At 39.2% G+C, this 14170-nt stretch overlaps 4 protein-coding genes across 10 annotated transcripts in view; 2 read left to right on the forward strand and 2 right to left on the reverse strand.

The window, feature by feature from the left end:
• Positions 1-280: 280 nt before the first annotated feature.
• Sc2 (trans-2,3-enoyl-CoA reductase Sc2) lies at positions 281-2321 on the forward strand. The gene is made up of 4 exons (XM_044394529.2): positions 281-856; positions 1063-1279; positions 1796-1911; positions 1979-2321. Exons 1-4 carry the CDS (start codon positions 486-488, stop codon positions 2181-2183), a joined length of 909 nt encoding a protein of 302 aa, XP_044250464.1. The 5' UTR covers positions 281-485; the 3' UTR covers positions 2184-2321.
• A 440-nt stretch (positions 2322-2761) lies between these two features.
• ida (anaphase promoting complex subunit 5 ida) lies at positions 2762-5218 on the forward strand. The gene is made up of 2 exons (XM_017148710.3): positions 2762-2955; positions 3022-5218. Exons 1-2 carry the CDS (start codon positions 2836-2838, stop codon positions 5170-5172), a joined length of 2271 nt encoding a protein of 756 aa, XP_017004199.3. The 5' UTR covers positions 2762-2835; the 3' UTR covers positions 5173-5218.
• A 370-nt stretch (positions 5219-5588) lies between these two features.
• Positions 5589-8112, reverse strand: mge (translocase of outer mitochondrial membrane 22 homolog mge). 2 transcript variants are annotated; one of them, XM_017148694.3, is made up of 3 exons: positions 7958-8112; positions 7214-7249; positions 5589-6279 (listed from the first exon to the last, which is right to left on the reverse strand). In XM_017148694.3, the coding sequence occupies exons 1-3, from the start codon at positions 7976-7978 to the stop codon at positions 5971-5973; spliced, it is 366 nt and encodes a 121-aa protein (XP_017004183.1). In that variant the 5' UTR covers positions 7979-8112; the 3' UTR covers positions 5589-5970. The 2 variants fall into 2 exon arrangements, with proteins under 2 accessions (XP_017004183.1, XP_017004182.1); XM_017148693.3 differs by lacking the exon at positions 7958-8112 and adding an exon at positions 7415-7758.
• A 52-nt stretch (positions 8113-8164) lies between these two features.
• Eip63F-1 (Ecdysone-induced protein 63F 1) overlaps positions 8165-14170 on the reverse strand; it is a 30945-nt gene continuing 24939 nt past the window's right edge. For all 6 annotated transcript variants that reach the window (XM_044394389.2, XM_044394388.2, XM_044394392.2 and 3 more), the window contains 3 exons: positions 12730-12880; positions 12515-12663; positions 8165-10119 (listed from right to left, as the gene is read on the reverse strand). In XM_044394389.2, coding sequence (XP_044250324.1) covers positions 10097-10119; positions 12515-12663; positions 12730-12880 — 323 coding nt within the window. In that variant the 3' untranslated portion in view covers positions 8165-10096. The remainder of the gene's footprint in view (positions 10120-12514; positions 12664-12729; positions 12881-14170) is intronic.

Consider the following 14170-nt stretch of genomic DNA (forward strand, 5'->3'; position numbering starts at 1 on the left):
ACTAAAATTTATGCTAAATGAAATTTTAAAATTTGTAATCAAAAAAAATATAAAAACATATGTAAATTTATGTTTCAAGGCAGAAAAGCTCTTTATTTTATAAGTAGTATATGAAAAATTTCCTTTTGAAAGACCCTGGTCAAGTTATCATTGTGTTTATTGCTCTTCTGTTGTTTGGCTAAATATTTAAACAAATAATTTGATTGTCTAGCAGCGCTCCGCATGTAATTTCTACGAATATCTTGAAAGCATTTCAAAATATAAATAAAGAAACCGTTTTTTACGCGGCCCTAAAATTAAAAAAAACCAAGAAAATAAATTATTTTCGCCTCCCTGACTAAAGTGACCATATCGCGGCCCAGTGTTTTTTCGCACCTCTCTCAACGGTCATACTGCGGCCCACCTGCAATCAGCGATTTTCGATTTTCGGCTTTCGATTTTCGAATTCGAACCAGTACTGATTGCAAACCGGACAAAAACGAAAAATGGAGCTCGAGATCGTGAACGCCAAGAACAGCAAGCCCTACGGCAAGGTGAAGGTGCCCTCCGGCGCCACGCCCATCGGGGAGCTGCGCGCCCTGATCCACAAGAGCCTCAAGCAGACGCCGGATGCGAATCGCCAGTCGCTGCGCCTGGAGCTGAAGGGCAAGAGCCTGAAGGACACGGATACCCTGGAATCGCTGTCCCTGCGCACCGGCGACAAGGTCTATGTGAAGGATCTGGGGCCGCAGATCGGGTGGAAGACCGTTTTCCTGGCCGAGTACGCCGGCCCACTTATCGTATACTTGATTTTCTACTTCCGACCGGAACTGGTCTACGGCAAGGCGGCCACTCTGCCGATTTCCCTAACCACCCAGTGAGTAGCAATAGAAAGTGGTCGGTCGTAGTCTTTCCAAATCTTTCGATTTTCGACCTAATCGACCTCGTCGTCGTCGTCGTCGCCTCGACGCTTATGCAAACTAAAACGCAACTCGGCTCTGCATAATTATCCATAAACTTTGGATTTTTGGATTGGCTCACCCAGTAACCCACTTTCTTTTCTCTTGTATCTCTTTTCTGCAGCATTGCCGCCGGCTGCTACACGGTCCACTATGTGAAGCGTCTGCTGGAGACGATCTTCGTCCATAGGTTTTCACATGCCACCATGCCGCTGAGGAATCTCTTCAAGAACTGCACCTACTACTGGGGATTCACCGCCTATGTCTCCTACCACGTGAACCATCCGCAGTTCACCTCGCCCTGCATGTGCACCGTTTGGGCTGCCCTGGGTGCTTTTGCCGTACGTATATTGGGTTTATTTCCTATGGATCTGGGTTATAGGGTTCCGTAATCTACCGGTTTTTACCTATCGGAGCCCCTTTTGTTGAAAAGAGCGGGCTCTCATGTTGCAAATCTCTGTATTTCTTAATTTTTTCATTGATTTCGCATTCATTTTACCAATTTGGAAATGTTTTGATAACATTTTGCGCCAATTTTTGATTATCTTTCTTTATTTAATGGTAAAACTGATAATCATAATGACCAAATCCCATAAAGGTACCCATTTTAAACAGAATCAACTGATTACCTTAAATTCTGTGTAACTTATTGAACTTTTAACTGATAAGGTTAAGCTTAAATCTTATAAGATTAATTATAAAATTTGTCAGAATTTTCAGACCATAATTCTAATTGTCTAAATAGTTTTATTGTATTTAAATAGTGATATGTGAAGTATTATTTATTTATTAAATTAGTTTTAATAGGGAAAATCTTTATATCGACCCCTAAACTAACTGGAATTTCCCACTTTCAGCTCTGCGAACTGGGCAACTTTTCGGTGCACATTGCCCTGCGCAACCTGCGTCCGCCGGGAACCAAAGTGCGCAAGATTCCCGTGGCAGATGCAAATCCCCTGACCAAGCTGTTCAAGTGAGTAGTAAACACTAAAAAAAACCCGACTATAAAGTTTATTAATTTGCATATCTCAAATCTCCAGCTTGGTCTCGTGCCCCAACTACACGTACGAGATTGGTGCCTGGGTTTCCTTCTCCGTGCTGACTTCTTGCCTGGCCGCCTACTTGTTTGCCTTCGCCGGGGCATTCCAGATGACCGTCTGGGCCCTGGCCAAGCACCGCAACTACAGGAAGGAGTTCAAGGACTACCCCCGCCAGCGCCGCTCCATCTTCCCCTTCGTCCTGTAGGATGGATGTCGACTTTCGCAACGTATTACCTATTCCACATTACACATTTACACATTTTGGCTAGCGTTTAACAGGGTAGTTGTCTAGTGAACTTTGTGCTTTCGTTACTTTAAAGCAAATACAAATTGGAGAAGCGTACATACGTTCGGCTGTTGTGCATTTTTTCGCCGCTTTTTGGACTTTGATCGCATGGGCAGTTCGATGGAGCGCGGGTAATCAGTAATCATAGTTTATTTGGGGTCTTTAAAAGGTGCGCCAGGTGTGAGGTTTAGAAAAAAAATATATGGAAGCGTTCTAAATTGAATTTAACAATTGGTTAATTTTTTAGTGGTTGTAAAGGTGGTTTTATGCATTGTTTTTAGGTAATATAATTATGTTGACATCAAAAGTTCAGAGTTTTTGGTCTTTTGTTAGTGTTTTTCTTTTTTATTGCAATAGCTTACATTAATCTTTACCAAAATAGATGTAACATGAATATATTTTTTATTCATCTTAAACAAACATTCAAAATACGCGCCTTGTAGAGTTGCCACTTAGCCAAGTTTTTCACAGCTTGCCAACCCTAGCCAAGTTAAGTTGGCTGCGGCTGTTGATTTTTTGTTTACATTTTGCCGGCAAATCGAAAATTGGAATTTAAATAATTAAAATAAGCATGAATCTGTTCGAGGAGCTGGACACCTTGGACCCCTCCTCCAAGGTGGAACCGCCCCGCATCGAGACGCCCACGGCGCACAAGATAACCGTGCTGATACTGCTCAAACAGTATGTGATTGTAGGTGCTTCCAGATTTTACCCTTTAAAAACCCCCTACTCATCCAGGTTTTTCTTAATTTTAAAGAATAAAAAGTCCTGCCTGGATACTGGCATATCGATGCGCACCCAGCGACGTCGCATGTTCTATATGCTGGTTTTTAAGCTCGTCCAGGAGGCGGATAAGAGCTACAATGAGCTACACAGCATGCTGACCACCGGGAGATACAAACTGGACACCTTGATGCTGGAATCCTTTGAAAAAGCCATGTCAGAGTTCTGTGCCGGCAGCATAGAGTCCCTTTTCGACTTCACCGAGATCCAGAACATCGATGAGATCCTCAACGAAAACTACGGCATTAGCCAGTTCAGCATGGTGGGCGTATACGTGCGCAGAGTGGGCGTGGTTTTGGAGCGCCTCAGTTTCCCCGAAATGATGGATATGTACAAGAATATCTGCTCCTATTATGAAAGGGGTGTGCGAGCAGCTGCCTCGGGCTCCAGAATGGCCGTAGCTGGGGGAATTCTCCACCGGGAGGAGACTCCTCCACCAAATCAGCTAGGAGAAAAGCCTGCTGATCCGGAAACCAAGAAAAAAGAGGAGGCCATCGCTCGTCTGGCCCAGGAACGCAATCCCCTGAGCAAGTGGGCGCCCAAGCAGGCCAAGTTCTTCATCAACAAGCAGTCTGAGCTCCTGGAGAGCAACGAACGCAAGGCTTTGCCGCCGTTGGAGCTGCAGAAGAAGGTGCAGGAGATCATACACGACCTGCCGCTCATAACCACTCCCTATTTCCTGGGCTACATGAACCAGTTGAGGGTGAGGGACTACTATAACGCCCTGTCCGCTCTTCACAGAGCTCTGGATCGGAGTCCCGTGCGACTGATGAGCCAGGAGAAGGGCTACCAGTACTTTTGCGTCAATCTGGCCGTGCTACATGCCACCTTTGGTCATCGCGATGAGGCTTTAGCTGCTCTCAGGGAGAGCATAATGCTGGCCCAGGAGCACGGCGACAAAAGGAGCCTTAATCTGGCCAACACTTGGTACTGCCTGCTCAGGGATGAGCTGCCCTTGTCCGCGGTCCAGAAGAGCGTGCAGGAGGCCAACGAAGTGGATGGTTCCCTGCTGCAAAACTATACATTAGCTCTCCATTTCGCTGTTAAACTGGGCACCGTGGCTGGCTATCAGCCGCTGCGACTCTTCGATCTCCTGCAGCACAGCGATAATCTCACCAATCGAAATAATTTTACAGATCCCCCTTCAGAGGCTTTGGCTCTGAGAAGTGCTGTTTGGTCTGCCTATGGAAAACACGAGCTAGCTGCCTTGTACTCGCAGGTTTTGCTAACAGCAAGAGATCGTTTTGGAAACGGTTCAGCGGGTTTGGGCAGCGCCTTGGCCAGCTACGCTCTGTGGCTTCAGTTGCAGGGCGAACCGCAGCTAGCCAAAGTACTTCTACACCGAGCGAAAGAGCGCTTTCCAAGGTTACCCAGTGCCGAGGGCTGGATGATCAGCCAGTGCCATGTGGTCATCCAGGCGGGAATCTACCAGTGCCGCTGGCATGATGCCTTAAAGGCCTGCGATCAGCTCTATTTGCTCGATCCCTCGGATGCTATAATGCAACGGGCTGCTATTTACGTGGCCAAAAGGGAGTTCTTTAATGCCAGGCGACTGTTGGACAAACTGGCCACCCAGGATAATTTACCCTTCCTGCTGCGCATGAGGGTTCAAGTCCTTCTGGGCTATTGCGGCATGGCAGACGGGCGCTTTTCGAGTGAAACTACCATGCTACTGCTACGCGTGGCCGAGGAAATGGCCGAGTCGCAGATGGATTACGAACTGGCATTGGTGGATCTCCTTTTGGCCCAACAACTGCTGCTTCTGGGGATGCCACAGAAGGCCTATCAGGCCATCAAGCGCTGCATGCACGACATTCACATTAATGGAGGCCTCTATGAGCGTGCCAAAACGGATTTCGTCTTTGTTCGCTGCCTTCTGGCCATCAATCAAAATAATGTGGAGGAACGCAAGGCGCAGCTCGTTAAATCGCTGGACATCCTAGAGCGAGCGGCTCAGTCGTTCAAGAAACTATCTGCCCATGCCAAAGTTTTGGATGTTTATGTGTTTCTCGCCCAGCGATTCAACGAATTTGGGGAGAGAAATTTGAGGAACAAATATGCAGGGGAGTTTAGACGCTACTTTACGGATCATCCGATTCCAAGGGAATATCTGGGTAGTCCTTAGTTTCTAACTTACTAATAAATAAATATAAATTAGAGCCCTGCGTGAATTGTTTAATTCAATTCTATGTAAAATATATTAAATGTTTTTCTAATTCATTTCGAATTGAATAATTGTATGAATTTGCTAGATTTTTTTGTGCTTTCTTTTGAAAACAAAAAGTAGACAATTTTTAACAAATCAATTCTAACTGCTTAGTAAATAAAATTCAGGCAGATTTAATCACAAAATTATGGCCCTTTCTTCGTCAAAAGAAATTGCAGTTTGAATTATATCGGAATCATTCATTCGATTCTATTAAACTCAAAATTCATTTAATTCTATTAATTAAAACAAAAAAATTCAAAATAATAATAATTTAATCCATTCATGCAGGGCTCTCACCTAAATACATCGTATTAAATATGAGAACAACTAACTTTTAACTATTAATAAACGTAGTTTTATTAATTGGTTTAAACCGTAGTGGTTGCTTTGTTTATACACTGTACGCCAACTACAATGCTAACACCTATCTGAAGTTTTGCAACTGTTCGTTTCGATCGAAGAGGACGTCTGCTTTTTCTTTTAATTGCCGGTAGTTCCGATTGTGTGTGGATGCGTAAATGCTGGTCTATGAATGGAGTGGCATTTGGATAAGGAAATCGCTGGTGCTATTACTTCGGCTATTCACAGACGTCCTCCGTCTCTTCTCTCGATTTCGACTGGGATTGATTGGTATCGACAAACTTAAGCTAACGTGTGGCAATTTCCGGATTTCCGCTGCCGGTTATCGTAGAGCTAATATGCGTATGTGGTAGGTTAACGAATCAAGGGTAAGCTGGGCGAGGAGCCGCCGGGACCCATCGCGCTGCCGGGTCCCAGGAGCACCTGCTTCTGCTGCGACTTCTGCAGCTCCTCCATCTGGGCGCGCTCCGTCTCGAAGATCACCGGGGCGAACAGGATGACCGAGCTGGTGAAGAATATCCAGCTGGCGTTGCACGAGAACGTGTAGAAGCCCTTGACGCCGTTCACCGTGGCGCTGCTCACGGCACCCACCGCATTCCTCAGTGGCTCCGGGAACATCTCTGTGAGGCCCCAGAAGCGCTCGGACGCCGTCTCATCGGGTTCCTGGATTTTAAGCAAAGATATTGATTAATACATTTTATAGGAATTTGTATAATTTAATTACTAAGTAATTAGTACTATTTTTATGGAGTATGCGCAAATAAAGATAAAGATTCATCAGAAATTCTATGTATTAAAATAAGGTAAAAGGGAAATTATCCATATAAAATATATATACTAATTGAATATCTTATAGCATAATTGAATTCTAGTAATATTTTATTTTAAATAGTTTTCCAGAATTAAATATCTTATTATTAAATAATATCTTATTCAATTCTGGAAAGCTATATAACATAAAATATTACAAGAATTCAATTATGCTATAAAATATTCAACAACAAATATGGATAATTTCCCTTTTACCTTAATGCCATGCAAAGAATTTCTGATGAATCACAGTCTTTATCAATAGGCCTTAACAGATACACATTTTGTATAACGGAAAATTACTTTGGAGCATAAATATATTGAATTTTAATTTAGGAACCTAACAAAATTATTTTAAAAATTTATCTATATTTTCCAATGTTTTCTATTATTGGAGAGCTATGAACTACATAAAAATAGCAAAAAACTACTTTTAATAAACGAACAAAATATTTAAATTAAGCTTTAGTCATGATAAACTGATATTTAAATTAAAAAATACAAAATATATTTCTACATCTAAGAACTTAATGGAAAAGGTATACATATGATGACAATGAACTTTATCGAGCGCACGTTTTGGCCAACAGCTGATCAACTTGTTAGCCAAAAAACCAAAATAAAATTTCTAAATTAAGTTTAAAACTAAATACACATATTTCTAATCTCAAGACCCTATAAGACTGTTTCTTAATTTATAGAACCCCTAAAATGTCCTTATTGAGCGGTTGCCTCCTCAAGTTTGAGGTTAGATTGCGGGCTGTGTTTACAAACAGGGTCCACTTACATCATCGTAGTTCTCGCCTTGTGGCTCATTTGAAGTCTGCAAGAGATGTAAAAACAAGATGATCAGTAGAGGGTATTGAAAAGTCGGCCCTATAAGACAGCAGCTGCTACGTTTCACCGACAATTACGTGAGCACGATAAGAATTCGGGGGGCACTGGGTCTCCGAAGGGGGTTACGAGAGGCCCACGTTTTTCTACTTACGGCGGCCACTGCCCGCCGCTCGGGCGTCTCGTCCTTGCTGCCGCCCAACGACGACATCCCGCTGTCCTTTTCAATGAACTCGATTTCAGGATCAGAGTCCATCAAATCCTCGATTTTCACTGTTTCGGTATCCACTTTTGCGGCTTTAAATCAACGCACACGGTCGGAAATCGTGGGTTTCTGCTCGCTAGCAACCCTTCAACGGAACACCCAAATATCTGGTCACCGAAATCGCTCGCAAAATGCAGTTCGCACTGGCATTTAATTGAGCTTTGGCGGAATTTTCGTTCGCGGTCGCTTAAAATTTCGGTAAAATTGATTTTTATAAAAATTTACTCCTCGTGAGCAGTGTGACCGCGGAGTCAAGAAATACTTTAAATATACCAAAAATATACTAAACGCAATTGTGAGTAATCCCTTAAAACGTTTTAAATTTGAAAACCATTTAAGCTTCTTAAATTCGTCTTCTATTTTACTTAATAATACTTAAAACTTTAATTGTCGGCTTATAGAAATCTTCTTTCCCACCATCGATATACTAACCTTTCCCTCTGGTTCACTCATTGTCGTTATTCAACCGCGTTAAGAGTTTAAAAATAAAAATATACACAATATTTTGCGGAGAGCCAGAAATTTTGGAAACGTCGTCAAATCGAACAGCACAAATTTACAGGTACTATGATCTCTGGATTGTCAACTGAAACGAGGGCGGCGAAAAAGCCTACTATTGGTAATAAAACATTTATTGAGCGTTGGTGTACCGTTATTTATTATGTCACATCTCGTTTTTCGACTCGCAATCGCAGTTACAAATTATGAAATCATTTGTACCTAAACAAAAGATCTACCACCTTTTAAGTACGCATACAGATAATGTCTTAGTTTTTGGGTATTTTCGTGTTATCCCGTATCTATATAATATATAGAAGATAATATTAAGTAGTTTGACCATATAAACATAAACAGTAATCGTGTATATAAGTAGTATATTGTTGGGTAGGTATATAGTCCTGCATATAGTTGTTAAGCACATTTAGAGGTCATAAAAAACTACTGGAATTTAAGTACATTTATCGGGTATATTTCCATATTTTGGGTTAAAGTTTAGTTTGATTAGGTTTTCGATTTTTGATTAGGTTTAAATTTGCTTGCCTTTGCAGTCCTCTTGTAAATACCATACAAAAGTTGTGGTTTGCTTGTTTACTTTCCTTGTTTTAACCCATTTTGCTATTTTTTGTACCTTTGACCTGATTATATTTTCTTTACCCAACTTTATCCATAAAATGTTTTAAATGTAAATATATATTTTAATTCTTGTTTCACTGATTTTTCAAAAGAGCACTTTTGTTAAATATATTTTTATTTGAATGTCGTTTTCTGTTGTTGTTCAACTTGTCTAAATTTTGTATCAAAAAAGGGCATACGAAATTAATTAAAAGTTTTAATTTAAAACTTATTTTTTGAAACCGCAATGCCTTAAATCGATGAGTTGTTAGTTATAAAAAATTAATTTGTATTTCTTGTTGAATTATCTATGGGACGGCAATATGCAATGGACTTGAATTTCGAAAAACAATTTGAATAGAACCAAAAGCAAATTATTAAAATTTAAAAATACTACATTTTGAACTATGTTGTTTTAGAACTCTGAAATGTTCCATTCGGGTTGTTGGTTATTGATAATATATGCTTTAATTAACATTTATCTGGTTTTTATTTCTAAGTTATAGAGCTGGAAAACATCAATATCTTTTTTTTTAGAAAAATATTGGTAATATTATTATAATCTTAAAAATGTTATAGTTTTATAATTATATCGAAATTATCGATAATTTGTTTTAATATCGATGTTTTGACAGCTCTACTCAGTAAGATCCCAACTGAAATTAAATCTTCTTTTTTCTTATATAAATTGTTAACATTTATTTCCTTATTCTAACAAATTTGAAACAATTTTTGTTTGTTTTGGGGTATTTGAAACACGCATACATTGAAAGCAGCATAACTACAATAAAATACAAATATATGAATCCAGTTTGCTGACCTCTCCGATTTTTTATATATTTTTAATGTAATTTATTATTGGTAATTTTCTCCGTTTGCCTGCTGCTCTTTATTTTTGCTGCACCCTAAACACAATATCACTCACGCGCTCAGACTTATCCGAATATGCATTTTATATGTTTATGTTTATGTTCTGTGTGTCTGTCTCTGTGTGATTTAAATCTTTTTGCAAATCATGCAAAATTAGTCTAAAGTTTCCCATTTAAATTTTCCACATGCTGATTTAACTTAATTCATAGGGAAAATGAATAATTCACTTTTTACAATCGACAAAACTTTGAAACTAATTTACATATGAATATGTTGTGTGTGTGTCTGTGTGTGTATGTGTGGGAGTTTGATGAAACTAAAACTTTATGGGTGTGTGTAAGTGTGTGTGGCCTGCCTTGCACTTTTTTCAAACCCTTGTATAAATAAGTTTTATTTTTTTGTTTTGTATAAAATTTTCAAACAATTACGTTCTGCACATTTTGTTGCATTTATAATTTTCTGCATGTCTGAGTATATTCTTAATAGCTTAACAATTATGCTGAAGTGGCGAAACTCGGGCTGCATTCCACTCGAAATTTTCGGGGTTACGGGGTAGACTCCATGCCTCCTTAATGGGCTTAAATCTGCTTAGAGCAAAAGTCTCGTAAATTCTGTAATTAAAATGAGAAAAGGAGAGTCCATTAAATGTAATTCTTTGAGCAAGAAAAATAATGCACACGATTTCCTTGTGAAAATTGTTTCTTAAATTAATGTGGTTTTACGGAAATTTATAGAAAATTTAAGTTTTTCGTACATTTTTAAAGAATGTTATTGTAAAAGGTAGAACATTTTTTTAGAGATTTAAAATATTGTTTTTTAGTTTTAAATAATGTTTTAAATATTTCTATTTTTATTCTTCTACTACTTCAATATTTTATTTAATAAAAATTTTAATATTTCTTTTCTAAATCTCTATAAATCCCAGCACCCATAAACCACAAAGCCAAAGTCAATTTGGTGATCAAATTAAATGAAATAAACCTGACATCCCGAAGAAGAGGGACCATTTCCCCCTTACAATTTTGTCCAGCGAGGCAAAAACATTTTACAGATGGGATAGCCAAACTATATAAGCTGTCGCCTCGGGTAATCACGCCTCCGAAGGAACGAACTACGCTTTTTATGCGATGTGGCGATTCTTCGGAGGCGGCGGACGTGTTGCTCCGGCCAATCGACCCATTCTCACGATTTTTCTGAACAGTGTCAGCAGAAAATGGAAGCGGACAGCGTTGCGTATACCGAATATACCGAACGTATAACGTATACGCAATGTTGGCCGTTGTCGGTTGCCGGTGCAAAGTAAATATGGTGAGGGCAAAGGCAAAGGCAGTAGCAGGAAAAAACAACAACAAAATGAGTAAATAAATTGCAGATGCCAGCAAACAAATGCGGGCTGCGGGCTGGGCCTTTCGAACTTTGCTGAACTGGGCGGACTTTTGTGGGAGGTCGGTTTGCTTGGGCCACTGCTGACATGTCAATGCGTTACAAGGTCAAAGTATCAACTAGCGAGGCGATGGCATATGAACCTAATGATACAGGGGATACCACAAAAGCACACACACCTCTGCAGCAGCAAAAAAAAAATTAAATAAAAAACCCAGTACAAAGAGGACACTTGAGTCGAGCATGTCCCCGTATTAGTTTAAGTTTATTAAACCAATTTAATGCCACGCAAGGGAATTTTCACGCTGCTGTTGTCCTTTTTTTGCTGTTAGTGCAGAATAATAAGTGGGCGGATCCTCAGGTGAGGTGTTTGCTGTTGCCTTTAGTCCACTTCATTCTGGGTCAACTGCATTATGGACTCTTTCATGCTGCTTTCTTTGTTTCTGTTTAGCTATTTGCTTTATCAAAAAGTTTTTATGTCTGAAACTTAAGAACAGCCAGAGACCAGAGGTCATTTTTTGACGTTACCAAAGTTTACGACTTCAAGATACCTTTTAAGAAAATATTTAAAAGTTTGGAAATTACTTAAAAACTTGAGTACCCTGAAAAAAGGTATACTTTTGGGTAACTAAAAATAGAGATTTTAAATTGAATAATTTTCCTACAAGTTTATTTTTTTAATTTTTAGATAGATTTTACTACTACAAGATAACTTTTTGAAAATTATGTTAAAGGTAAATATATTTGTGTGGAAAAATTACTTAAAAAATGTAATACCCAAAAAAATATAGTATTGCATATTTTTGGTTAACTAAGCAAGAGGTTTGAAATGGTTTAATTTTTTCTACAAGTTTTTTTTTTTAGATTTTTCGCGAATATTTAAAAAGTTATCACTGGTAGATTGATAGATTTTATGCCCACAGAAGCCCAACTACCGCATAAAATACTACTTCTAGTTTTTTAAGGACTCAATCTACACAAAAACCAAATAAACCCAGCAAAGTCGCGAGTGGTGGGTATAAAAAACTTTACGAGTAAACAAACAAATAAACCTTCGGCCGCATTAGGCGAACTCCTGTTGCTGCCTGCTACTTGAGGTTAATAAACTTTGTTGTCGCCGTATTTGTCTAGCTGATTTATGGGCGTACGGTTTTTCGGTGCGTAGGACAAATATTGACATGAGTTTGCCATATTTTATGCCATTTTTTGATTAAGGCTCAGACAGGCGTAGCTGCAACAAAAACAGGAGCAACAGGATCCGAAAATCCAATTATATATTTGCCTAAAAGTATGCTACAATATTTATGTATGGTCTTAACATCCAACGAATAAACGCAAAATTTAATTTCCTATTTTTTGTAGCATACTTTTAGACACCTTTTTAAAAAATTTATTAATTTGTTAAGTAGTAGTATTTTTTGGATATATAAAATATTTTGATTTTGAAATTCACAAATTTAGAAAATCTATCAAATAAAAAATGAATTTTAAATTCCAATTTTAAATCCCATTAAGTGACCCATTTGGATTGCTAATTTTTTCCCTGTGCACACATGTCCTTCCAAGCGAACGCCTGCGTCAGCAGTGTCCTTTGTCTGCAACTGCGGCTGCGGCGGCACTCACCCTCGTAATTGATGCGCCCATCCTGATCCAAGTCCGCGATGACCAGCAGCTGCTCCAGCTGCTGCTCGTTCAAGGGCTCCCCAATCATCTCCATGGCGGTCTGCAGCTCGTCGCGCGTTATAAACCCATTACCATCCCGATCGAATACTCTGCCGGAGGAAGGGAGTTATTACAGGGACATGGGATATATGCTAAACACTATTTAGTGTATATACCTAAATGCGGCTATCAAGTCCTCGGTGACATCATCGGCCTCGTCCACCGGCTTGCTGTCCTTGCTGTCCTCATGCGACTGCTGGTCATCCCGCAGCGCCTGGATCCTGCCCACCCACTGCAGGAACTCGGCCTCGTTGATTAAGCCATTGCCTGCGAATCGAAAGAGCAGAGAGTCTGACTGAGAAACAGGGTCCGAGGAAAATTCTGGGAAAATTCTGGTAAATCTAGACAGTAAGCTAGTGCAACAGTAGGGTTTTCCGGCCAGCGAAGACATTTTCTGGGTGCAATAATTGAGAGCACTGGGGGAAATTTTCAATAAATTATAAAATAATATTGAACTTAATGCTTCCTTAAGTTTATAATTAAATTTCCGAATGATTGACATTTTTATATTCTTTCTCACTTTGCAAAAATATATAAAATCCTTCAACATATAACTTTTCTAAGCGGCATTTTATACAATTTAAAACATAAATATTTGCTGTGTAAGAGCTGCTGGCAACATTTTCCACAAACACTTTTCCTGAGCACATGAAAAAATGCATTTTCATTGTTGGGGAAATGTTTACACGCCTCAATCCTTAGCAACGAGGACATCCTTTGTTGGCAGGATACTCGGCTGCTCGGAAGGCTTCCTCCTGTGCGCCAATCCTACAATCCTAATGCGCCCAGGTGGTGCCATTGTCAGAGGCATTTCCGGCTGAGATCTCTGGGACCATTAACATTCCAAAAAAATAGGAAAATAGAAAAAGATAGGAAAACGAAAAATCAAAACCAAAGCCAAAGGAAAAGGAAAATCCTAAGCCAAAAGCTGCAAGTGAACGCTCTCAGTGGGAATGGCTCAACTTTTCTCTGCCGCTGAAACTTTTATAATTAAACACAGAAGATACGGCGTCCGGAAAACCTTTTTTCGGCCTTGACCTTTATAAAAACACAACAACAAAAAATATCACAAAAAATATAAAAAGGAAAACAAGTGAAAAGGAACTCTCACTGTGTGAATGGCAACGAAAATGAAGTCCAAATCTGTGATAATCTCCGCTCGCATAAATTTTGGTGGCAAATGCCAGGGGATGTATAAAAAAATAAGAGCGTTTCTATATCCGTTGCTTTTTCATCTCTAATTGCAATTTGTTTGACCGAACCGCAACCATAATTAGAATTGCTAATTTATTTGTCTGTTGAAAGGAAAGAAATAGACTTGGAAGATATAAATAATTTAATTAAATAAAATCAAATGGCAATAAAGAATTTAAATAAATTTTGGTATCTTAAAAAGATGCAGGAAAAACTTCCTTAATTAGGAATAAGAAAATGAATTCGTTTGAATTAAAGTGACCTAATTATTATAAAAAGCATTAAGTATATGTCCCTATTATTTTCAAACTTTTAACTGCTTAAAAATACCTCACTGTAGCCAAAACAACCAAAGCCTCTTTG

Source organism: Drosophila takahashii, chromosome 3L, assembly GCF_030179915.1.
Source record: "Drosophila takahashii strain IR98-3 E-12201 chromosome 3L, DtakHiC1v2, whole genome shotgun sequence".
NCBI classification, from domain to species: Eukaryota; Metazoa; Arthropoda; class Insecta; order Diptera; family Drosophilidae; genus Drosophila; species Drosophila takahashii.

Bases quoted from the DNA above. Each gene is read 5' to 3' on its own strand.
- Sc2 (XM_044394529.2), top strand. From the start codon at position 486: ATGGAGCTCGAGATCGTGAACGCCAAGAACAGCAAGCCCTACGGCAAG. The intron at 1,280-1,795 runs GTACGTATATTG...TCCCACTTTCAG, and splicing joins CTGCCCTGGGTGCTTTTGCC to CTCTGCGAACTGGGCAACTT. The intron at 1,912-1,978 runs GTGAGTAGTAAA...TCAAATCTCCAG, and splicing joins CCCCTGACCAAGCTGTTCAA to CTTGGTCTCGTGCCCCAACT.
- ida (XM_017148710.3), top strand. From the start codon at position 2,836: ATGAATCTGTTCGAGGAGCTGGACACCTTGGACCCCTCCTCCAAGGTG. The intron at 2,956-3,021 runs GTAGGTGCTTCC...TTAATTTTAAAG, and splicing joins TGCTCAAACAGTATGTGATT to AATAAAAAGTCCTGCCTGGA.
- mge (XM_017148693.3), bottom strand. From the start codon at position 7,516: ATGGACTCTGATCCTGAAATCGAGTTCATTGAAAAGGACAGCGGGATG. The intron at 7,250-7,414 runs GTAAGTAGAAAA...CATCTCTTGCAG, and splicing joins AGCGGCGGGCAGTGGCCGCC to ACTTCAAATGAGCCACAAGG. The intron at 6,280-7,213 runs GTAAGTGGACCC...CTTAAAATCCAG, and splicing joins AAGGCGAGAACTACGATGAT to GAACCCGATGAGACGGCGTC.